The 25,048-nt window shown below is 41.6% G+C and overlaps 1 protein-coding gene across 5 annotated transcripts in view; it reads left to right on the forward strand.

Annotated features, from left to right (window-relative positions):
• Nucleotides 1–25,048, forward strand: part of WDR37 (WD repeat domain 37) — an 84,067-nt gene that overhangs the window by 22,682 nt on the left and 36,337 nt on the right. For 4 of the 5 annotated variants that reach the window (XM_063099839.1, XM_063099838.1, XM_063099840.1 and 1 more), the window contains exons 3-9: nt 1,388–1,484; nt 3,767–3,862; nt 4,144–4,208; nt 7,753–7,888; nt 9,132–9,203; nt 15,562–15,606; nt 17,780–17,856. In XM_063099839.1, coding sequence (XP_062955909.1) covers nt 1,388–1,484; nt 3,767–3,862; nt 4,144–4,208; nt 7,753–7,888; nt 9,132–9,203; nt 15,562–15,606; nt 17,780–17,856 — 588 coding nt within the window. The remainder of the gene's footprint in view (nt 1–1,387; nt 1,485–3,766; nt 3,863–4,143; nt 4,209–7,752; nt 7,889–9,131; nt 9,204–15,561; nt 15,607–17,779; nt 17,857–25,048) is intronic. The other variant, XM_063099841.1, reaches the window with a different exon arrangement.

Here is a 25,048-nt window from a genome sequence, read left to right on the forward strand (position 1 = left end):
ACCCTGACAGTAGTTAAGTATTAAAACATTGTTTTAGAAATATCTGTTGAGAATCTTTTTTGGAAAATTACCCTGCTTGCTGGGTGTGGGGCTGTAGAGCTAGGATGGGGTCTGGTGCTCACAGACCCTTCAAGCCCATTGTCCAGACTAGGTCACAAACCCTTCACATGCAGGTGTATGAGCTAGGTAACCAGAAAATAGGCCCTTGGAGCTGTAGGTGAAGGAATAGTAAGTTTTATTCAGCACACACACGTCTAAGAGCCAGGCAGTCCAAAGAGAAACTCAGAAACTCAACTGCTACAGGCTAAGTCCAAAGAAAAACTGAGCAGCTGCCTGCATAGTAAACACCTTCTATTTTTAGACATGAGATCTCTGCCAATGAGCAGTTCAGGTGGCTGCTCCACAAACTCTGAAGAACACACAATAGCAACAAACTAAAAAAGATATATTGGTGCACTTGCACATTAACTCCACCCACACACAACTTGTTTACAAAGAATGTGCTGCACCATCCCCAACCAGACCTAAGGCAAGGGGGCCTGACTAAACTACTCTGTTTTCCTCACAGGGGTCCATACACGGTATTACGCGGGCCCTGCTCTCAGGGAGGTTAGGTTAGAACCGGTTTGAGCCCAGCAGTTTCCTAGTGATGGGCCATGTACAGGCAGAGTGCATATCTGGTGAGCCTGCTTGGGGCCTAGGGTGTGGTTGAGATTCTGCTTCCTCCTGTCTCCCTGACATTTTAAATGGAGACTGCTGGTGTGAGACAGGATGTGTAGGGCATGAGGTGGGGGGCCCAGCCAGGGATGTGAAAATTAATGTTTTCACTTAACTGATAGATGTTGTTCTTTTGGGTGAGATTTCCCTTTTTTCCCTCTTCATAACAGTTTTTTAGGTATTAAGTAGAGTTACAGTTTATTTTGCTTGAAGCACAGTGGACATAATGAGAACTCTAACAAGGCACATTTTCTATTAGTATACAGCATATCAAAATACATTTATAATAGCATGTGATAGAGCTTGAAAGCTATTCATGATATAACTTTATTTATGGGAACTGCCTTCTCCAAATTTGGAAGTTTTTTAATAAGGTCAGCTTACATTTTCTCTTGTAAAGGGAAAAATTATGTTATTTTGAAGAAGTGCTTATTTTTAAATCCCATATTATCCTAGGTAGTTATTTATACAATTTGATTATAGTTTCCTCTGTAGAAATTTGAAACTTTAAATTCCTTAAGCATTTTATGTATAAGAAATAAAATATGTAATGATATAAAATAGGAGTTTAGGTTAAAAGGTAATCCATTTTTAAAAATGAATATTGGTATTTGGTATTAGAGTCTCCTATTCATTCGTTCATTTTAAACAAAATCTTCCTCTTCTATAGGATTCTAAACTGCCTTCCGCGGTTCGAAGTACACTTCTGGAACTGTTTGGTCAAATAGAAAGAGAATTTGAAAACCTTTATATTGAAAACTTAGAATGTGAGTATCTATCTTAATATACTTGTATAACTTTTCACCTATCCATAGAAATTTTTTGAGAGTAAAGTTTGTGAATGACAGTTATCACTGTCTTAGTTTTCTATTCTGCTGCAACAAACTTAGTGGCATAAAATAACAAATGTATTATCTTACAGTTCTGTAGGCTGGCATGATTTTCACCACACTAAAGTGAAGGTGTTGGCAGAGCTGTGCTTCCCTCCTGGAGGCTCTAGGGATGAACGTTTCCTGCCTTGTTTGGATAGCAACAGAATTCTCTTTCTTGTAGTTTAGGGCAGAAGTCCCTTTGCTGTACTCCTAGGCACATGGCCCCCTTTTCCCTTGTTGGTGGATCTCCTTGTTGTCTCTGACCCACCCTGATTGGACAATCCAGGGCATTCTCTCCACCTGCAGAGTCCTTCTGTGCCTTGTGGGGTAGCAGGGTATGGGGCTTAGGGCATGGGCCTACTGCACCTACCAATCCAAATTGTGATTTTATGAAAATAAATGCATCTTATAATTCTTTCTATACCAAGTATACTATAAATTGAGAAAACTTTGATTCACGTTTTTCTTCATAATATACTGTCATTTGAACATTTCCTAAAATGTATGTATTACCTGACTTAATAAAGGTAAAGCAAAAGAATTTTTAATTAACTTGGCTTTAGCTTTTTTTTTTGGAAGTAAAGCTTACATATACTTAAAAAAAAAGTATGAAAAGAAAAGATATCTACCATTACCCCTCGCATATTTCAAAGGGAAACATTTTCTGTATTTTTCTGTGTTTAGTTCTGGTGATCATTTCTGTAAACTTAAGCGGTCTACTTCTAGTTTTAGGTCTGTCCGTAGCAGGCCACGTGCCTCCATGCTTGAGCTCGTTCATTTGTGGTGTTAGGGAGAAGCCAGTAGTGTGTCCTTTACTCCTTTTACTGCTTTGTTGCATGCCAGTTTTTATTTTTATTGGGTTTGTGTTATAAAATTTATATTGTGCAAATGTACCTCTGAAGAAGTGTTTAATGCTTTATTTACAAGTTGATTCCAAAAAAATACAAGAAATAACATTTGCATTATTAGACTTTTTCACTCCATAACTAAGTGGCGTGGTTGGATCAATAATGAAAAGGTAATCCTATGTCATTAAAAATTTGCTGTTGGAAAATTTCACATTTTAATACTGGATTCTCTTTCTTTTTTAAGTTCACCTTGAAAAGTTACAGAGGGAGAAATTATTTCAACTTTTTATAAAATAAAAATTAGGTACATGTACTGCATCTGATTTTGAGGGTTTTTAAGTATCAGAATTTTAATGACTAGAATATTATTAAGTTTCCATTGTGATTAAAGCCTTATGTTTTATGAATTCATACAATTTGCTCAGGAAGCTATAAGATTAAGAATTACTAATGCTGACTGTACTTTGAGTTTATGTTGTCTAGCGCTTGAAGGTTTTGGTGGCTCTTGCTACCTGTAAGATAAAGGGCAATTTGCTTAGACGGGTGTTGTTTAGAGCCTTTTGCCCCAGCCTTCTCCTGACCTGGCCTCATTCTGCTCTTTCCTTCGAACCTTTTGGCCAGACCAGTCTGCCGCTTGCACATCCTGGGAGGCTGTGTGGTGTAGTGGCAAGGGCCTAAGAGTTGGAGCTGGGTGGGTCTGTGCAGTTCAGGTCCCAGCGGTGGCTCTTGAGTAGGCTTGTGTCCTTGGCCGGGTACTCGGGCCAGCTCCACAGGACAGATAACCAGAAGGGCCAGTTCGCTTCTCAGTGTCTTTGCTCTGTCTCTACTTGATAGCTGATGTCCTCCCTTTTTATACTTCTCTTTTCCCTATAATTCTGGAGCTCCTATTTGATTTTCAAAACTTTTCTTGAATTTTTAGTCCTTGTTATATACAGTCATCAGGTTGTGGTGATGTGATACCACACATCAGTAGTTACATATTGTTATAGTTTGTTCCCAGCTAGACTGTAAAGATTTCACTGAATTTTGGTGTCAGAATAATGTTTTTAAGTGCACAGAATCAAGCACAAAGGAAACTGTGAGAGCAGCATTTTCCATAGTGTAGCAAGAGTGTATGAGCTTTTATTTTTAGGATGGTATCTTGAATGATGTCTTGAGTTTTTCAGTAACTCTATAAATTGTGATCTTGCTTATTAGAATGTTATATATGTCTGTGTTTAGACAATACTAACAGGTAACAGTTTAACATGTGCAAATTTTGAAAGTAGTGACTATATTTAAACGTAAAACCACATTTTACATTTTTGAAAAATTTTTTTTTATTCCCAGTGCGTAGAGAAATTGATACTCTTAACGAACGTTTAGCTGCTGAAGGACAAGCGATTGATGGGGCAGAACTGAGTAAGGGCCAGCTTAAGACAAAAGGTAATGTGGATGCTTGTGAAAGTGTTGTCCTGCAGGGTATGTGTGGAAAGAGAAAGTGTTGTCCTGCAGAGGACATGTGAAGGACACTGGCTTACTTGCTGTTTGCTGTCAGCAGAACCTGAAACGTGTGACTAGGGGTGGTCTAGAAGAAGGATGAGCGAGGGGCTGGGGTCACATGGCAGATGTGCCCTTGGGAGTTCACTTTCTCCTGTGTGGGATGAAAGGTGCACTTCGTCCAGCTGTGGTGTTGACGCTTGACTGTCACTTCTCTGTCTCTGCAGCCAGTCACAGCACTAGCCAGCTCTCTCAGAAGCTGAAGACCACCTACAAGGCTTCCACCAGCAAGGTACGCAGGGCGCTGGCCCTCGAGCCTGTTGTGTGGTGCTTGCGGTGTGCAGACGTGTACTTCAAGCTGCATATTTTCCAGCTAGAAATGTGTGATGGAGAAAGATAAACGTCTGGTTTTCAGGAAAATTTAATTTTTAAAGGGAATATCATATGTTAAGTAACCACAGTATGCAAATACTAATACAGTAACTTGCCCTAATACTTACTGAGATTAATATATTATGTATTATTAAATATATTGTCTTTAGAGGGAAATATATTTTCTATTGTTAACTGGCTAGATATAAAGGCTCTGAATTAGCAGAAAGCTAATGAAAAATATACAGTAATTAAAATTATGTTCTGAGCTAAAGTTACATTTTAGTTCATTATCTTATTTTCCTCAGTTTTCTGAGTGAGATCAGGAAATGAAGATTTGTCTCCAGGGCATGTAGGGACATTTGTGGAATTTTTTTTTTTTAAGTATCTTTTTAAAATGGCAAGTATTTAATTTTTTGGAATTCATTGAACTATGATGGAGTATTACTCTGAAGTAATATTTTGAGATAATTTTGTATGCATTTCAAGTATACAAAAGATTAGTTTTCTACCCTCAGTGAACGTATACTCCTTTTGCTAAACCTGAGGGAAAGCGTTGAAATTTGCAGTGAGTCTGCTGTGGTGACATCAACAGTCATCGTTAGCTTTTTACTTTTCCAGTTTAATTCCTTGAGCTTGTAGTTCCTTGAGCTTGTAGTTCAGCATGACATCTGTAGTGAGATTAACTGCAATTGATAGAGCAGACTAGTCTTTCTGCTATTTCTCCTTATTTGAAAGTCTGATAATTCTTTGCTATTAAAGAAAATCTGAATATCGCTGGCATTTTCTACTTTTTCCTTTGATAACATCATGAATGTAAGTTGCTAATTTATTTTTTTGTCATATAATGTCTAGCTTATATTTATTAGTTCTGATATTTTTAATAAATTAGCTTTAAACTTTTTCTTCAAAATGAAGTGTGAAGTTATATTCTTCCTCATTTAACTTCTTGTTACATTATCTTGAATTATATTGCTTATTCTGGTGCTTATAGTTGTATATATACAAAGTATGGTCTTAGAATTCCAAAACTTTCTGATTATTTCTGAAGTAGAGGAAAAAATGATTATATAAAGTTATCCTTTACCATTAGCAGTAAAAAATAAGATTTGACAAATGTCAGGTGTGTATAATAATACTTTGCTTTAAAAAATGTATTAGAGATATTTAAAGCCCAAGTCATTTTAGATGCTAGAATTTCATCTGAATTTGTAAGAAACGTATTACTAGTGACCTTTATAGCATTTTGCACACTGTGTACCCATCTTAAAAAATAATGAAAATACAAGCCATCTGAAAATTGAAATTATTTGGTAACAGAATATATTCTGATTTGTGCTACAGCTGCAGCATGGATTCTTGGTATTAAAGCTAAGCATGAATGGAGCAAGAAAAACGCTACAGTCTAGATTCGTTACTTTCCTTCTGAAAGTCAGGTAGCGTGTTTGGTGAGATGGGGAGCACAAAAGTGTAGTATACTCAGGAGAGGGTTCTCCCCTTCATGGGTCGCTAATGACATATTTCTAATGCTTTATTGGGAGGCAGGTAAGACAGTCTGACTTGCAAACCAGTTTAAAGAACCTTGTGAAAATGTTTGCAAATATTTTTATAAAGGTAAGTATCTTTTATTGTCAAAAAAGCTCTTCCCAATTTTTAAAGAAGTGTGTTAGGTTGTGTCTCAGTTAACGTGATTTAGGATGACAGGCATAGCATCAATTTTTTGCTTCATTCCACTGTTTTCTGTTGTGAACGTTTCTTCTAAGTAATTCAGTCTGTTTGGTGGGGCCTCTTTGTAGTCGTGCCTAAGTCAGCGTTTTCAAGAACAGAGTTAAAGCTGACAGACAGCCAAAGTGTAATGGGTGTTCTGGAAGTAACACATGGAATGACTTATTGCCATATCCATAAACAGCATGTCATCTGCTTCCAAAATCGCACCCAATCCCTCCAGAAGTGCAGCTGGAGTCTCCCCGCAGTAACCTCCTGTTCTAACTGTACAAATGGGCTAGGTGAAGGGTGCTCTCCAGGGGTTTGTTTCTTCCAGTGGAATTATGTTAGACATGGGGAGTGATGTCGACAATGAAATTTACTACAACTCATTATGGGGAAGTTTTGTGTGTTCTTCACCTTCTCTCCTAACATGTTACAATACTGTTTAACAGCCGAAGGGCACTCTGTGTAGGCAGATCATCTTCCGATATTGCAGAGGGATAACTTCCCTGGGTAAACAGGATGTTAATTTCAAGAAGAAAAGATAATGATGGGTTTGAGGTTGAACGAGTCCTTTTATAATTCCTGTTGAACTTAAACCAGGTCAAATGGAACCTGTTGTGTTATGGGTAAAAATGTCGGTCTCCTGTCAAGCATTAGTTTTGGTCTTTCACTGTATCTGGGGAGTAGTTTGAAGCACATACCAAATTGATGTGGCCGTGACTGTGGATTGTGCTTTTAATATGTGTATGTAAGAATGAACTTAGATATGCTTTTCAGGGCTTTGCTAAATTAATGTTTAAAACAAGGTGTGTAATGCTACCAATTTTTGTTTTTCACTTGATTGTATGGCTTCATTATTTAAATAATCTACATTATTCTGATTTACTTAAAAGCTGAAAAGAAGTTCTCTCATCTGAGAGCAATTTAAAAACCAAACTCTGAAGAAATCTTTGTGTTTAATTAGATTCTTCCTCACTCACTTCATGTATTTCCTTATCAGAGAAGACAAGAGCTGTTTGTCATGTGTATTGTTATACAAGACAGTGTGTCACGACGTGTGCCTCAGTGTTTTTGTTGTTTTCGTGTCTGTTTTATTAGACTGTGAGCTTCCGAGAGGCGAGGAGCCCAACTGTCACGCGGCTGTGTCCCTCCCTTCTAGCCCTATGCCTGGCTCTGAGCAAGTGCTCAATAAACTATCTTGAACAACCTACTCTTCTGTTATAGAGTGTCGTCTTTTGGTCCTCCCCCACCGTGGGCTTTTTTCCTCCTGGTGATATGTGTTTGGTGTAAGTTATCAAAAACAAAAAAGTGAAAGTCCCCTAATGATCGAAGTAATTAGTGTTACCTGTTTGGGGTATCCTTCCTGACTTTCTCGTGTCTGGCTGGATAGCTAGCTATTTCTTTTTTTAAAAGAGTTTGGAAGTTTTGTCTGACGATTTGGATTTGTGGAGGAGCGACTTGAAATGCCTCAGTATGCCCTTCTTCTATACTAAGACATGACTTCCCTGGCTCTGTCACCATGACGTGGGGCCCTAGAAGCTCTCTCATGACCTTTATTCTCTGTGGTGTGAGCCCATCCTTGCCCTGCAGGACACTTTCATTCTGTTCTGCTTGTATTGTATTGCTTTGGTGTTTTATACATTCTATGCAGTGACTTATGCATTTTTCAAGTCATCTTTTTCTGTTTTACCTTTTTCAACTTTGAAAAATTTATTTCAGTAAATATTTAAAAATACTCCTCTTCTTGATTTTAGATTGTCTCCAGCTTTAAGACCACCACGTCTAGGGCCGTCTGCCAGCTTGTGAAGGAGTACATCGGGCACAGGGATGGCATCTGGGATGTCAGTGTGGCCAGGACACAGCCTGTGGTACTCGGGACTGCGTCTGCTGGTGAGTCGGACTCTGATCCAGCCAGCTTGTTGAAATGCGGCTCTGCCTGACACAGACTGCTGGAGATGTCCCCGGAGGCAACAGTGTGATGGGAATCGTTAGAACTGAAGCAGGGGTGCTGGCCATGCTTAGTACAGAGGCCTGCAGTCCTCTTGCCCTTTTGTGGTCCCGTGCCAACAGTGGACATGCATCTCTGAGGAAAGAGATGCTTGTTCTGGGTGCATTTAGCTTAGTTGTGTCAAGGAATTCCTTGAAAGTGGAATATTTTTTAAACATTAGATTTTTTTTGGTTGTCTTGGTTGTTGTTATTCATAGCCAAGTGTGCTTGTGATCTGCACATATATTTGACAGTCTTTTTCCATTAGCGTGGTACACCTGGGGGAGAGTGCTGTGGTGACGACTGAAACACGCACGTCATCAGGGAGTCGACCCGGCAGTGGGTGCTGGTGGCACCACCAGGGTTTGCCTCCAGGAATTGCAGGGGTGGGGTGTCTGAGGTGGCATGACATGACATCCCTCCAGACAGAAGTTGCTGAAGTGCAAGATGGTGCTCACTTGTTGAAAATGACTTTCCTAGGTTGTGAGAAATTAATTACTCACTCACTAGATTCTGCTTTTTAAAGGCAAAATAGAAAATGATTAACCAGTTAGTGTTGAAGAAAATTCTTTCTCTTGTTTGAAACTTTAGAAATCATCATTAAAAAAAGAGTAAAGAGAAAAAGGGTTCTTTCTCATATTTCTGAAATTTCATTGGGATAATAGGCATTTACTTTATATTTTTCTATTATATCTACTGTTTTTTAAAAAATTATGCCTATAAGAGGAAAGGCTCAAAGGAAGTCTTATTATCTTAAATAATTTGTAACTGGATCTGGATGCTATTTGAGTTTGAATATTGGAAGATATTCTGAAAACTATTAGTACTTCAGTAAAATACTGAAACTGTGATGCAAATTATCTCTGTTTGTAAGTCTCGAGCATGATGCGGTCAATGTAGTAGTGAACTAGGAAATTGAGTCCCTGCCTGTCCATTTGCCGGTCTGTGGCCTCAGATAAATTACAGCCTCTTCGATCTTGGAAGCATTGTCTTCAATCAGTTGAATTTTACAGAGTAGCAGAATCAAAGTTGCAAGAGATATTAGTGTATTGTAACTTCTCATTTTTAGAGTATTTATCTTACTTTATTAAAAAGACTATAACATTGATGATGGCTAAGTTACAACTGTTTATTTTGATCTTGCAGATCACACGGCTTTGCTGTGGAGCATAGAGACAGGGAAGTGCCTTGTCAAATACACAGGCCATGTGGGTTCGGGTAAGCATTTTCCTGAGTGACTGCTGTAGTCAGAAGCTGTTTCCTACTTTGATTCGCTTTTAAATTCTTGCGTGTTAAAGTCATCTGTGTTGCTTGAAAGTTTTACTGTTTTGGTTGTCAGGGACTGTGTAGTGTATTCAAAGACTCGATCAACTCTGTGCCTTTAGCTCGTGTGGGTTTCATGAAGGTAAAAAGCTTAACTCCCTGAACCACATAGAAATCATATTAGTCTACCTTTTATTTAACGTTGTATATGAACCGTATGTAGGCAGTTTTGTAACTGAAATATGCTCATTCTCTATCACATAGTGTATGTCTGCATTAGAGATTTAGTGCAGTGATAATTTGGATGTGTTCAGGTGCAGTCAGTGATGCTCTCTGTTACTGTGCGTTTGTGCCTGCAGTTAGTGCTTTACACAGCAGCAGCCGTTTTCTGCCTTTGCAGTTATACCTGTGTATGTACCGATGTCCTGACCAGATTTCGTGTTTCACTTTTCTCCCAAATGCCCTGTGTGTTTCCTTGTCCCTGGAACGCCCTCATCCTGTCTGTCTGTCGGAAGCTACCTCCCTGCTCAGTCCCCTGCCTCAACCTACCACTGCACCTTGTAGGCAGACCCAAAGTCACAGAGGTGCACACTTGGGTGAACCCGTCCACCTGAGCACCTTCCTACACATCTCAGTGGTCCCGTCCAAGGCCAGGGCTCTGGGTGAGCTGCGGACCCCACTCTTCCTTCCTCTAGTGATTCCTGTTGTCGCTGCAGCTTCTGTGTCTTTCTTGGCAGGGGCGTTTTCCACGTGGCATGCAAACACTCCGTGCCTTCCTATGTCAGACCTCCTCTCCCCATGCTTCTTCCTCCCCAGTCTCCTCTCACCTGTGTCCCGCAGAGCCTGCAGAATGCAGAGCAGGTGCTCAAAAGTATAGTGAAGCCCTGTTAAAGGAGTGAGTGCTGTGTTCTGCTTCTACTTCCTCACCTCAAATTTGCTCTTTAAAACACTTAAAAAATTAAATGTAGATACATAGCTTAGAAATTCTTAAAGTGTTACACAGTCTGCATGAAAAACTGTTGGCTTTTTCTTGCTCGCTCCCTCCCTAGTCTTTTTTCTCCCATTTTTCTACACAAGCCTATTTTATTACAGGTTGAGTGTCTCTTATTTGAGATGCTTGGGACTAGAAGTGCTTCATATTTTGGGTTTTTCTGGATTTTGGAATATCTGCATTATAATTACTGGTTCAACATCCCAAATCCAAAATCTGAAGTGCTCCAGTGAATATTTCCTTTGAGCATGATGTTGGTGCTCAAAAAGTTTCAGGTTTTGAAGCATTTTGGATTTCAGATATTTGGGTTAGGAATGCTCAACTTGTACTTTTAATTTTGGAATTTTAAACAAAGAATTGACTCTTATTAAGAGAAACGAAGATTTACCTCACATAAATATTTTCGGTCTTTACTCCAGATAGTGATATTATGATTTTTGTTGAAAATGGGTAATCAGATTTCAGTAATTTTGCTGCAGTATGTTGTTCACACCTATCTAATTACTGAGCCTTGATTTCACCCACAGTTCTGTTTTCTTTGGAATCAATAGTCTCCTTATTTTTTCTCTTGCCTAGTTTTCTGTATGCATCCCTAATTCATCCTTAAACACTGCCAGGTTTGTAAAATTCCTCACAGGGCGATCAGACTCTTTGTTGCTGTTTCCTCCCTGGAGTTCTCCATTCTCTGGACTGGTTGATATCCGAGTCCTGCGCGGTTGCCCTGCGCGTTGCCTTCAGCAGCCTCCTGGGGTTTCTTTTGGCCTCTCATCCGTAGCATCCCCTGTTTCTGGACCCCTTGTCTTTGTTCTTCACAGAAAACTTTCAGTCACTTCCCTATTAAAGTTTTGTTGGAGGAAACATTTTTGAGACCTTAAATGTTTGAAAAATAGATTTAGTCTTTACACGTGATTGATAATTTAGCTGAGTATATTCTTTTACATAGGAAGCAATTTTCTTTTAAAAAAAAATGAAGGTATTGTTCCAGGGTCCTATTTTTATAGCTTTCAGAATTGATATTAAGTCGAATGCTATTTTGAATCTTGATCCTTTACGGGATTTTTTTTTTTCTTGAGGACTTTTTTTTCTTTAAATTGTGCTGGACATTCAGTGGGACTTTTCAGTCTAGAAATGTATATTCTGAGAAATACTGAGAAATATTTATGTGTTTTGGAATTCCTGTTAATAGGATGTTGGACCTTCTAGATTGTTCCTTTAATTTTGTCTTTTCTCTTTTATTTTCTACTTTATTTTTTCTTTATTTCTAGGAGGTTTTCTAAACTTTATCTTCCAGTTCTTCCATTGAAAAAAACCTGTGTTTTCATGATTTTAATTTCCTATGGTTCTTTCTTGTTCTCCGAAATTTCCTTTTTATCATAATATTCTTCAAAGTCTTCACTCATCCCTTTAATTAGTCCATCAAGACACTGAACCTGTCTTTTCCTTGGGGTGAGGAGGTGAAGTGTGGGGACAGCGGGGGGTGCTTCCTGGGACTCCAGCTGTGTCTCACACCAGCTTTCAGTGCATTCCCCCGTGTGCAGTCCCATGCCTGCAGGGCGCTTGGGACCTTTCATTTTTCTTTTTTTTTTAAACACTGAATTTTTTATTTCAGTATGACATACACCCTGCAAAGTGCACATCGTAAGTGTGCAGTGAACCTTTACAAAGTGATGGCACCTGTGTAACTACCTCCAAGGTTAAGATGTTGACTGTGAGATTCATCCATGTTACTGCATTGTCATATGGCACTATATTACTTTGATATTTCCAGTGTTGAGCTCTTACAGATAACTATAAGTGTGTAGTTTTTCTTTGAGTCTTTTGAGATATGCACGCACAGCACGTATGCAGTCATTTCTGTTTGGTGCATGTCTTGGAGTACAGTGGTTGGAACGTCTGGTGCTGCAGGTACTCCAAGCAGTCTCTACCTTTTGTGCCCATGTTGTCCCTGCAGGTTATGAGTGAGTGTGAGTTGCTCACGTTCTCTCCAGCAGTCAGTGTGTTAACCTTAGCTTTTCTGGTGTGTGTGGAGTAGTATCACTATTAGTTTAATTTGAGTGTTTGCTAACTCCAATACCTGGATTTCCTGTGGGATTCCTTATATAGTCTATTTCCTGTTGGTTTTCAGTCATTTGATCCTGTCTCTTTATATGCCTGGTAAGTTTTTTCCTTTTCCTCTTTCTGTAATTTTTATTTGTGTTTCTATTCTGCATGGTGAGTTTCTTCAGTTTCTCAGGGCAGACGTTCTGTTCCACTCAGCTCCGTGTCCTGTCTTTTGGTGCACAGTCACCGAGCAGCTGAGCCCTGGGCGTTCTCACTCTTTGTTTACTCATGTACATTTCTCTGCTTAGTAATTTTTATTTCATGGTCTGGCATTGTATATAAAAAATTGTACAGGCTCTGAGTGGTATTTCTTCATTCTGGATAGGATTTAATTTTTCTCTGGCCAGCAGGTAGAGTGTGGATGGCTTGTCTTGATTTAGTTAAGGGTTGGATGATTGGGATGGATTTCAGGTGTTAGGAGCTCTGGTGTGTTTCTGATTTTCCCTTGTTCTAAAGGTGTCATCTTTTGAGGGTCTGTCTTCACAGGCCCTGAACTTGAATTTTGTTGCCCGGTACTCTCAGCTTTTTAGCTCTTAGAGACTGCTTTCTGCCTGGTTTCTGGCCCTGTGCCCTACCCGCCCAGCATGGCTATTGACAGTGGTTGGAGGGTGCACAGGGTCACTGCAGCTTCCTCCTGGCTGCCTTCTCAGGGATCTGGGCCTCTAGTTCCTGCTGCTTCCAAGGCCTCCTGCTCCCATTGTTGCCTCTTCCCCTGCTGAGCAGGTGGCAGGTTCTAGGCCGCGACACGGCTGGCTGCCTGCTTGATCTGTGCCTTGGAGGAGGTGGTGAGGTTGTGGGCTCTCCCAATGCTTCTCTCTGGGGTCTTCGTCCCTGACTGCCTTGGGTGCTCCGTGGTGACTTCAAAAGCCTTTTATCTATTTTTTGATATTTGTATACAGCTTGAATGATTGATCAAGTAGGGGAATTAAGTGAGTCTGTTACAAGCAACTTTATCCTCCTCTTATTCTTGAGCCTTGATTTGTTTTTCGTAGGCTTTCCTTTCTTCATTCAAGTTAACTTCAGCCTTCCTATTTCTACTCAGTTACTTACCATTACCCATCTACTTTTCTAGCTTCCAGTAGTTGGTGGATGTCTCTTTGCTCGTTGCCCCTGCAGTTCTTCCTTTGTGGGTCTGTGCCTGTTTATTTTAGGGCCTGTAGTGTGTTTAGAGAAGTTTCAGGAGAGAGTGGTGTGGGGGCCTGTGTTTCTAGCACCACATTCGCACTGCTGTCTCCCTGCTCTTCCTACTCAGACCTTCAGTTTGCTTTTTCCCAGTGAGGGTATTTTGATTGCTGCTGGGTTTACTTACACGAAAGGGAGTGGTTAAGCCGACTGGGTTTCTACTCAGTAGCACTCACTAGACAGACAGTGCCACCCACTCTGCCTGCCTCCTCTTGGACCCTCTGAACAGAATGCTCTGTCTGTTGCAGCTGTCCCCTGGCCTCCAAGAGAGTGGGGGGTGTCTGGACCTCTTACAGGTGGAGATGCCAGCAGAGGGAGATTGTTGTCCTATTTGTTCCTCTCCTTTAGATTAAAGCTCAAATCTTTATTAAAGTTGTCTGTGCAAAAGATTTAAAGAGCCAGTGAGTATCTTTGACACTTGCTGTGAAAAGTGGCAGTAGCTGGCACCTCTCCATTTCTGCTGCTGAGCATGGCCATCATGGATCATGCTGGCTGCAATTTGGGCTCTGTTGCCACATCGTTAAATAACGTCTTCATGGTGCTGCCATTTGATATTTCAGTTTTAGCTATTATCTGACTTTCTGCTGTGGAAGATGATTAGCTTTCTTCAAAACCGCCTTCTCTGCCGTGTTACACCGGCATGTGGTTCTAGTCCCCCACAACATAACTCTGTTGTGATTTTGGTACAATCAGTGATCAGTTTTCACTTTATTATGTCTGTGTAAGTAGTGCCAAATATAAACTGTCACTGCAGCTACTCACAGCCCCTGAGTGCCCTCCGCTTTGCAGGTTCTCGGTAAGCACGGACTTGCTTTCTTTCATTTACACCTACAGTAGTCTGGAGACAAAGAGTATGAATGCTCCCAGTTTTATTAGTGACCTGTGGGAGGTTTACATAGACATAATAAAGTGAAACTTGATTACTGATTCTATCAAAATTTCTCATTGAAATTGGGAGCATTAATACTATTTTTCTGTTAGTAGTTGTAGTGATAGTTTATTTTTAGCATTATTTAGTGCTTAAATTTATTACTTAAGAGGTGTACACAGTTTTCACCAGCTCTTACCATAGTTGTTTGTATTTTAATGTTGGTAATGAAAGAGCATCTTCTAGCAAATTTCATTTAGCTCTTTGGAAAAACGTAATTCTAATGGTGTAGCTAACAAAATTTCATGAAGAAGTAGCTTAATCTGGTAACATTTCCTCTAGTTCTGTGTTAGGGACATGTGTTTTCTTGACAAGGTGTGGAAGTGGGGTCAGGCTGACTGTTGTGGTTCCCCCATTATCAGACCTGTCCTAGGTGGTGGGGTGGACGCAGGGTGGGCTTGGTACCAGGATAGTCCTGTCAAGTGGGCTCCAGCTCAGCATGCTTGCTCTGTAGTTGACCGTTGTCTGAGCGGTCCCATCTGCATCTAAGTTGCTAGTGAGGTGCTAGGGCTCTTTCCTCTTGCTCTCACTCCTTTATCAAGGAACGGAGAGCTTCCTTGGAAGACCGACCCATCTCGGTGAGGAGAATGGAAGATTTGTAACCGGCTTGGCCCTTTGCAGTTCCTTTCCTGAGGCTGGTGGGGGTGATGTCCTCCGAGGCCCTGCCATCTCCACTGGTTCCAGCAAGGCGGGTGTTCTGAGCGGGGGAGGGAGGGTGGGTTGATGCTCGGGTGAGGAGGCAGAGGGCGGCATTCCCAACTCTCTAACTTGCCCTCACCAGCTGTCGTAATTATGTTTTCTTTTTTCATCCTTACTGATTTTTAGCTTTGAGTGACTTCTCTGTCTACAAAGAGGAATAGATTATTAATATTCTTTTTCTTGTGTTCTGTAATTTAGCCATTTTGGTAGTTCAAATTTTTATTATTTTTTAATTGTGCTTCTGTTCTAACTTACACAGTTATTCATAGTTTAATTGAATGAGATCTGATATTGAACTGTCATAGTTCTCTTAACTTTTAATGTTAATTTTGTAATACATGCTGTAGGTAATAAATATGGATAACATGTTTTTGTTACTTTAAATCTGTTTTTATAATATTTTTATTTTGCAGTAAATTCTATAAAATTTCATCCCTCAGAGCAGTTGGCTCTCACTGGTATGTTGATTTTTTTCTTTATTGAACAAATTTGATAATCTTAAAACATCTATAAACATCCCTTTCTTATCAGTGGCATCAGAAGTATCCATTGCTTTTTATGAAAGTTAGACAGTCTTTAGTAGACATTTTATGAATTAAATGAGAAATGAATGAATAAAGAAAAATACACTGAGTAGTACTTTTTATAATCAGTAGTGTAACAGCAAGGCCAAGGGGGCCGATCCCGGTACTGGCCAACTGCCAACAATAAAATAAAATTAGTAGTGGATTACCAACCAAATTAACTTGAATTTTTTATGTGACTAAAATCATTTCATGCTCTTCCTGAAGTCCTTTTGTAAAGCATTTTATTCTGCCTGTGAGGATTCATGGTAGACTATAACACAACTCTTTGAAGCTCAGTGATTACTGCTGTGTCTCCTAATGCTGTATGCATATGAAATAAAGAAATGAAAAAAAAAAAAAAAAAAAAAAAAAGCTACAGAGACACAGCAGCGTGCCAGAGTCAGTGTTTTTATTCCTTTCTAGAGAATTTACCTAAGCTGAGATAGCTTAGATTTGTCATAGTTTTTTACAGTGATTTAAAAACAAACCTATTTGTTGCTTTTGGAGGATAGCCTTATTGTACTGAGGATTTTTTCTATAAAATTGTCTGACACCTGTAGAGCCCTGTGATATTTTAGAGACACTGGTGATAATCTTCAAGGATATGTAAGGTCTTTTGATAGACTAGGGGTCAGCAAACTTTTTCTGTGAAGGACCAGGTAGTAAGTATTTTTACCTTTAAGGGCCACATGGGGTCTTTGTCACCACTACTCAGTTCTGCTGTTGTAGTGAGAAAGCAGCAGAGACAGTACACAAATGAGTGGATGTGGCCATGCTGTAGTGAACTTTACTTACAACAGTGGTGGCTGCCTGGGCTATGTCCATGGAACCGATTTTGATGCCCCTGGTAGAACACACAAGTCGAAGTGACAGGGCGCTTCGTGCAGGAGGGCTTGTTTAAGTAAAGAGCCCAAACACAGTGCCTTCTCCGGGGAAGTGGCAAGTCACTCAGTGTGGTAAGAGAGGTCTCACATGTGAGAGGAATATGGTGTCATGGTTGGTTTGACAATCACTTTAGCAGACTTAGACCAAGTAGGCAATTTATACCTTAATAAATACTGGAGGGATAAGGTAGGCAAGGAGCTTAAACTTCATTAAATTGGCAATTTATTGTATGATTGGAAGGGAGAAGGGAGGAAAGGAGACCAGTGGCAGTTGGACGTGTCCAGATTTAAACCCAAGGGCTAGAAAGGAGGGTTGAAACCAAGAGACGTTTTAAGAAGGAACTGGTAGAAACTCTGAGACAGATAAAGTAATGGGAGTTAGACTGGGATTTAGATGATATTGATTTGAAGAGAAGTTGGCAAGTCAGGGCAATAAATTCATTTGCACTCGGAAAAGCTCACCACCATCAACACGTAGTAACTTCTTTAGGGAAGTTCTGCAGCAGTGAAGACAAGGTGGAAGCCAGGCTGCCTTTGTGAGGGGTGAGACATGACCGTTTTGATGTATCTGAGGCCTGCTCTGTGCCCTGCAGTGGTGTCCTGTCTTTCCATTCCTGAGTCAGAGCATTTCCTTGCAAATTTGGCTGGTGGAAAGAGAGGAACAGGGATGCAGCACAAGTAAGTGGTACTAACAGGAGCCTGGCAAATTGTAAGGTCCCATCAATGTTGAAGGGATGGAAGTGAGAGTCACTCACTTTCATGAAACGTTTCAGAATCTGTTATAGTCACAATTACAGTGTAATAGGTTCACTTAGACAGATGGAGAATAAAATCTACTCTTGTAAGTTTTCTCTGAACTGCCACAGCTTTCTACCCTAAAATGAAAGGGGATGTATAACACTAAGACCAAGGGTTTGGATCCCTGTACTGGTCAGCTGCCAAAAAAAAAAAAGGAAGGGGAAAATTTTTGTAAATTATCATTTTAATTTTGCACACTTATTTTATTCTCAATAGCATTATGCAGTCTCACAAGTACCTATTTAAATAAAGTACATTCATTTCACTAAATTGTCACTACGTTAGAGAAGTCTGATTGATGTTGCTTAGCCAGAGCATAGCAAAGAGCACATTTTATGCACAGTGTGTTCCTCGGGTAATTTTCCACTGATTTCTCTCTTCAGCTTCTGGAGATCAGACTGCTCATATTTGGCGATATGCGGTGCAGCTGCCAACTCCTCAGCCTGTTGCCGACACCAGTGTAAGCACATTTATCTGCCCTGAAAACTCAACTTGACTGTCCTTGCAGGATTCTGAATGTTTGCAGATTTTAGCAAAAATTTATAATATCTCTTATGGACTAAATGTTTCTGTCCCCCACAAATTCCTATGTTGAAGCCCTCATCTCCAGTGTGGCTGTATTTGGAGATGGGGCCTCTAAGGAAGGAGTTAAGGTTAAATGAGGTTTTAAGGATGGGGACTTGATCTGATGGGTTAGTGTCCTTGTAATAAGAGACACCAGAGACCTCATGTGCTCTCTCTCCTTCTCCCTCTGTCATGTGAGGACAGAATGAGAGGGTGGCCATCTGTGAGCCAGAAGAGAGCCCTCACCAGAAACCAAATTGACAGGAATCTTGTTCTTGGACTTCCAGCCTCCAGAACTGTGGGAACATAAGTTTCTGTTGTTTATAAGTTACCCAGTCTATGGTGTTTTGTTATGGCAGCCGTAACTGACTGAGACAGATATTGGTACCAGAAGTGGGGTAAAATACCAAAAAATATGATGTGGTTTGGAACTAGGTAATGGTTAGAGGTTAGAGGAATTTTGATGTATATGTTAGAAAAAGCCTAGAATTCCATGAAGGGATTATTGGTAGAAATATGGACACTCATCTGAGACCAAAAGCAAAAGTCCTTCCAGCTGTGAACCTGAAAGACAAAACCAAATTTATCCACTGCCAAGATACAATGGTGGAACAGACATTGGGTATACATTTCCATTCCAAAAGGGAGGAATAGGCCAGAAGAAAGGAGAAACAGGCCCCAAACAAGTCCGAAACCCAGCAGGACTGGGTTAAATCTGACATTAATGTCTGGTTTAAAGGAGACATTAAATCTTAAAGCTACAAAATAATCTTTGACTCCAACTCCTGCATCCTGGAGACAATTGGGCATCTGGGCCCCAAAAGCATCAGGCAGCCTTGTTCCCACAGCTCTGCCAGGCACAGCGCAGTGGGCCATACTGGTGCCTGTGGCTTTCTCAGGCCTGCATTGCACGTTACCAGTGGCCCTGAAGTTCTGGGGTCCTGGCAGCAGCCCTGCTGCATTGGCAGTACTAGACATTTCCCTGGTGGGAGCTCTCTGTGGGGGCTCTGACCCCACTTTCCTACTCAGCATTGCTCTAGTAGATGATGTCTCTGGTGGCTCCGCCCCTGGGGCAGGTCTCTGCCTGGGCCCCCAGGCTTTTCCATACATCCTCCAGAATCTGGGTGGAGGCTGCTATGCCTCCACTGCTCTCATATCCTGCCGGTCTGCAGACTTAACACAGTGTGGATGCCACCAAGGTTTTGCCTCTACTCTCCAGGGCTGCTGCATGAACCACACTTGGGGCTGCTCCAGCCAAAGCAGCTGGGATGCAGGGAGCAGGATCCCAAGGGCAGCTGTGCCCCAGGTCTGTCCTCCAGGATAACTCAGTCCTTCTAGGCCTGAGGGTCTGTGATGGGTGGGTAACCCTTCCAGACTTCTGAAATGCCTTCAGGGCTTTCCTCTCATTTTCTCCGCTATTAGCATCTGGCTGCCTCACTGCCAATATAATGTCTTTAGCAACCAGTTCATCTGCTTCACCCTTGCATTGTTCTCCTGCTCTCTGGTTCTTTACCTCATGGTCAGGCTGCAAATTTTCCAAATCTTTATGCTCTGATTCCCTTTTAAATTCTGGTTTTACATCATGCCTTTGCCACCATAACTCAGTGTAGGCTGTTACAAGTAGACAGGCAGCTTCCTGAATACTTTGCTCCATAGAAATTTCTTCAGCCAAATGCTCTGGTTCACAACTCTTAAGTCCCACCTTCCACAAAGTCCAAGGGCATGGACAAATGGAGCCAAATTCCTTGCTACAGTGCAGCAAGGGTGATCTTTTGTCCAATTCCCAATAAGTTCCTTATTCCTATCTGAGACCTCATTATCCACATGGCCTTTACTGTCCACATTTCTATCAGCATTCTGCTCACCACCACATAAGTCTCTAAAACATTCCAAACTTCCCCTCATCTTTTTCTCTTCTTCTAAGTCCTCCAAACTCCTCCAACCTTTGCCCATTACCCAGTTCCAAAGCTGCATCCACATTTTCAGGTATCTGTTTAGCAACACCCCACTCCTGGTACCAATTTTCGGTTTTAGTCTGTTTTGTGTTGCTGTAACAGAAATACCCGCGACTGGGTAATTTATAAAGAAGAGAGGTTTATTTCTTATGATTCTGGGACAGCTGCATCTGGCATGGGCCTTAGGCTGCTTCTACTCATGGCAGAAAAGTGTCATGCAGCTGGCAGGTATAAGCAGATCACATGGCAAGAGAGGAAGCGAGAGAGAGAGAGAGAGAGGAGATGCTAGGGTCTTTTAAACAACAAGCTCTTGTGGGAACTAATAGAATGAGAACTCACTCATTCCCCCAGGGAGAGCATTATCCATTTATGAGGGATCCGCCCCCATGACTCAATCAGTTTCCAACACTGCTGCATTGGGGATCAAATTTCCACATGAGTTTTGGAGGGGACAACACATCCAAACTCCATCAGGCGTGAACCACAAATTTAATCAGCCACCTCTGCAGAAGCCAGGAATGGAGAAGGGATACCAGTAGAGACATTGCCAGTGGAGCTAGAGGAAACAGGGAAAATGGGATGAAATGAAGGTAGACTGTTGGACTTCTGGGATTCTACAGCACCAGAAAGTAGTGCTATCTGGCTGAACAGGCGTTATCCTTCAAGACAAGGGAAGAAGGACCCAGAAGGGGATTCAGAGATTGGCAGGGCTGCTCCTCCCATCACAGGCCTGGGGGGTGGGTAGGATTGGTTCCTCCTTGGTTTCAAAGGGTGGGGCCTCTTTGGTTTTTGGGGGCTGGGATGCCATGGCCCAGCACTGGGTGGGGGGGCAGGGCTGCTCATTGAGCCGTAGGGTGTTGCTGCTCCCTCCATGGGCCCGAGGGCAGAGCATGGAGCCCAGCAGGATCGCCTCCAGCCTGAAGACTCCTTGTGGAATCTGCCTTACTAGGTTCTGGACTTGCTTGAGACCCGTCACCCCTTCTTTCTTCCCTGTTTCTCCCTTTGGAATGGGGATATGTGTCCTGTGTCTGTCCCACCATCATATTTTGGAAGCACACAACTTGTCTGGTTTTGGTAGTTCACAGCTGCAGAGAAATTTGCCTCTGGATTAGTCTCACCTTGAGTCTCACCCATATGTGGTTTAGGTGATGTTTAGATGAGACTTTGGACTTGAGTGTTGATGCTGAACGAATTAAGACTTGCAGGGCTGTTGGGGTGGGATGAATGTTTTGCATGTATGAAGAACATAAATTGTGGGGAGGGTTGGGGCATAGTGTTATGGACTGAGTGTTTCTCCCTAATTGACACCCTAATCTTCAGTGTGGCTGTATTTGGAGATGAGACGTCTAAGGAAGTAGTGAAGGTTAGATGGGGTCATAAGGGTGGATCTCTGATCCAATGGGATGAGTGTCCTTGTAGGAAGAGACACCAGAGAGCTTGCTCTTGCTCTGTCCCTGGACACGCAAAAAATCATGTGAGCACACAGCAAGATGGCAGCTGCCCTCAGGCCAGGAAGAGAGCCCCGGCCAGAACCTGACATCGTGGAATTCTCGTCTCTAGAACTGTGAGGAAATAAGTTTCTGATGTTTGAGGCACTCGGTCCGTGGTATTTTGTAAGACAGTATCCAAGAAGCACCATCAGTCATGTGTGTGTGCCTTTGCTTCAGCTTTCCTCTCCACACATACTTAGCACTAACTACTCATTTTTTAACATTTTGTGCTTAGATTGTGTTTCTTAATGTCTTATATATTTAACATTAGACACTTTGTCTTTCATGGATTTTTATTACTGCATCAGTTAATGGCTTATATGACATTTTTATGTGGGTAAAATTTTAACATAAGTAACAAAAGATGTTGCTTATTAAGAAGAATGATATATTTATACCAGAAATCCTTAAATTATTGTTTACTTTGTGCTGTTGGATACATTTGAACCACTTCAGTGCAACACCTTATGTCTATGATCATGCAGAGGTTTTAATTATTTTTGAGTGAAGGTGTGTTTCTATTATCTTTTAGCGATATGGTCTTAACGGATGGTTCACTGCCTGGTGCTGCCTGAGCAGGTGGCAGTGGTGCCAGGCAGACAGAGCAAGTATGTGTGATTGTCATGAGGACGACAGTGATCTTCTAGTTTTGATATTTCCGTCTTGAATATTCCTTTACTGTTCTGACCTTATAAACATTCTAAACATTGTTCTATTTGGAGATGGGTTAAGCAATTAATAAATTCCAGTGATAAATAAGAATGAGCTTTCATTAGTTGAGACATCTTAACAGTGCATACTGATCATGTTACGTATTTTGTTTTAGCATAGTTTTTTTTTTTCCCCCCTATGTAATTACCAAACTCTTCCTTATGTGGTGAACTTCACTTGCACATTCATTTAAGAAACAAGCAAGATGAGCACTGACAAGAGATGGGACAGAGAGATGAGATGAGGATTAATGTCCAGGAAATTTGAGAAGTGAGTTAACGTTGTATGGATTTTTTCCCAAATAAAATATGAAAAAAAGCACCAGTTTTTCAGAGGGGAGATTTACGTACAGAACTTACATTAAAACACTTTGTTGTTTAGTTAGAATACTAAACTCACTATAGTTTCTTTTTCATGCTTTGTCTGCATTGGATGCGGGAACTTTTCCTGCTTGTTAGCTGCTTCCTCAGGATTTGGGGCTCATGTCAGGGGTGGGGAGCTTGGTCTGAGTTGAAGACTAGCCTGCGTCACTTGCCATACCTCAAGCTGCTTCAGAGGCGCTGTCAGGGACAGGCTCTGTGTGACCATCCCTGATGAAGAGCAGATAGTGCAGCCATCCCTGGGAGTCCGCGGGGGATAGGTTCCAGATAGCAAGACCCGTGGATGCCCAAGTCCCTGATACAAAGCGGCATGGTACGCACTTTTCTTTACCTGTTGCTGAGTGCCCGTGGTATGTCTTAGGGTGGAAGCAACTTGTTAAGCTTTTGCTGGCCAGTCTTGACTCAGGTCTGCTTAGCAGTTCTAATCCTAGACTTGAAAATGAACCTATTAAGATCTGGGTTCATATTGAATCAGCATTTGGACAGATGTTTTCTTTTTTAAATTTGTATCCGTGAGTTTTACTTGACATTCACAGTGTTGGTTAAAAAAAAATTTGGTTGATGTAGTCCAAACAGATTTAGATTATTAACTAAATAACTGTATCACACACTAGTTATGTGATACTGAGTCCTTAATTAGTTAATTAATTTCTCCCATTTGAAAGTGAAAATTGAAAGGGAGTTAAGTGGCTTCTCATAGCTCTTGCAATATTGGAACACTATGATTCAATGATTTGTTGATTTGTGGACTGCTGGTACTTAGAAGCTTTGTCAGCATAAAATTGGCAATTCTCGGACATTTATTAAAACGTTGCTGGCAGTAAAACTGATTAAAGTTAAGTATATTAATTATCTCTAAGATGGTAGAATACATGTAAATAATTCCTACCCTTTCTATTTCCTACCCTTTGTAAAATTAAGGTTAAAAGAATTTACAACTGTTCTTTAACATGGGACTTATTACATTTACACTTTAAGATACTTTTAAATTCCTTGTGTGGTTGGAAAATTACTTCTATAAAGTAGTGACTTTGTTTCACCTTTTAAAATGTGGATCTTGACAACCAGGAATGCCAGGCCTCTCTTCCAGGTTCCTTTTGTGTCTGTCCCACCCACATGCATGCATATACACATGCACACACACATACAAGCTCACACACATGGTTCTTCCATTTGACCTTTCAAATGCCTCCCACTGAACATGACTCAGACCAAGCACACGATCTTACTCCCAAACCTCTTAGACATTTTCTGTCTGAGGAAGTAGCATTATTTTATGCCTAGTTTTAAATACTTTTGGCCAAAACCATTTAGTGAATTAGCCTGTTGTGATCATTGCTCTAGGTCAGAACATTTGGAATTCTCTTTGACACATCCCTCTCTTTTATCCTCTCCCTACCCCATTTCCGTTTAGTCCATGAAACCTTTCTGATTCTGGTTCCTAAATAATTCTTGAATCCACCTTTCTCTATACCACTTCTGCAACATCCATCCAGAGGTCTCCTCCAAGCAGCCCCTTGGCTGCCCCTGAGATTGGATCACGCAGGAGGCGGTGGGACAGATGGGACTGGCGCTGGAGGTCACATCCCTCACCCCTTGTCTGCCAGTGTCTTTGCAGCCATCATGCATGTGTGCACAGAGCTGCACAAAGCTGCTCTCCTTCCCCACCCAGGTATAGCACAGGTGCAGACAAGTAGACTGTGGAAGCTGAGCAGCCTCCCGGCCCAGGAGCCAGGACTCCACAGGCAGTGCCAGGGCTGGGCACCAGAGCCAGCCGGGCACCAAGCCCAATGCTGGAGTGTCCTGTCAGGAACTGATAATACATGTGGAGTCCCCTGTATAGATGCTGTTTACAGTTGGGTCATTTTACCTTAAGCAGCAAGGGGACAAAACCCTATCCTCAGGCAGAAGGGAAAGAGTTTGTCAGCCGCGTCCATTCGCAGATGAACAAGGCTTCATCTTCTCCGGCCAGCTTGCTGCAAGTGCATCCTGACCAGTCTCCCTGCCACAGGTTGGCTGCTATGTCCAGGTCCTTCGTGCTCCAGCAGGAGTGATCCTGCAGGGTCAGGTGCACAGTGCTCTCCTGCCTTCACCCTCTGCAGCCGCCCTGAGCCAGCCGAATGCTCTCCTTCCTAGTCGTGGCTCGCCAGTTCCTAGGCCATCTCCTCTTTCCCCTGCCCAAGCTCCTCAGCCTTCAGGGTAGCTCAGATGTCACTTCCTGACCAGCCGGACCATCTGGTGTGCTCCCAAAGCCTCCTGCATTTTTTCTGTGTACATTCAGCATAATCTGAAATAGGTCATTTTTTGCATAATCATTGTGTTGAACTTTCTCACTAGGTTGTAAATCCTCTCTCCATGGAGAAATCCCAGCTGTGATTAAATCCACTTTTGCTCTTTCCCTTCCTGCTCTTGAGCAGTGAGCACCCTGCTTGGCCGCTCTTGCGTTGAGTGTGTAGCCTCCCACGTCCAGTGGACCCTGGGCTGCAGGCTGCTGTGTGGCAACCCTGTCATGCCCTGGCCTCTTCAGATCCTTCCTCCCACCCTCCCCACAA

Source organism: Cynocephalus volans, chromosome 6, assembly GCF_027409185.1.
Source record: "Cynocephalus volans isolate mCynVol1 chromosome 6, mCynVol1.pri, whole genome shotgun sequence".
Lineage (NCBI taxonomy): Eukaryota > Metazoa > Chordata > Mammalia > Dermoptera > Cynocephalidae > Cynocephalus > Cynocephalus volans.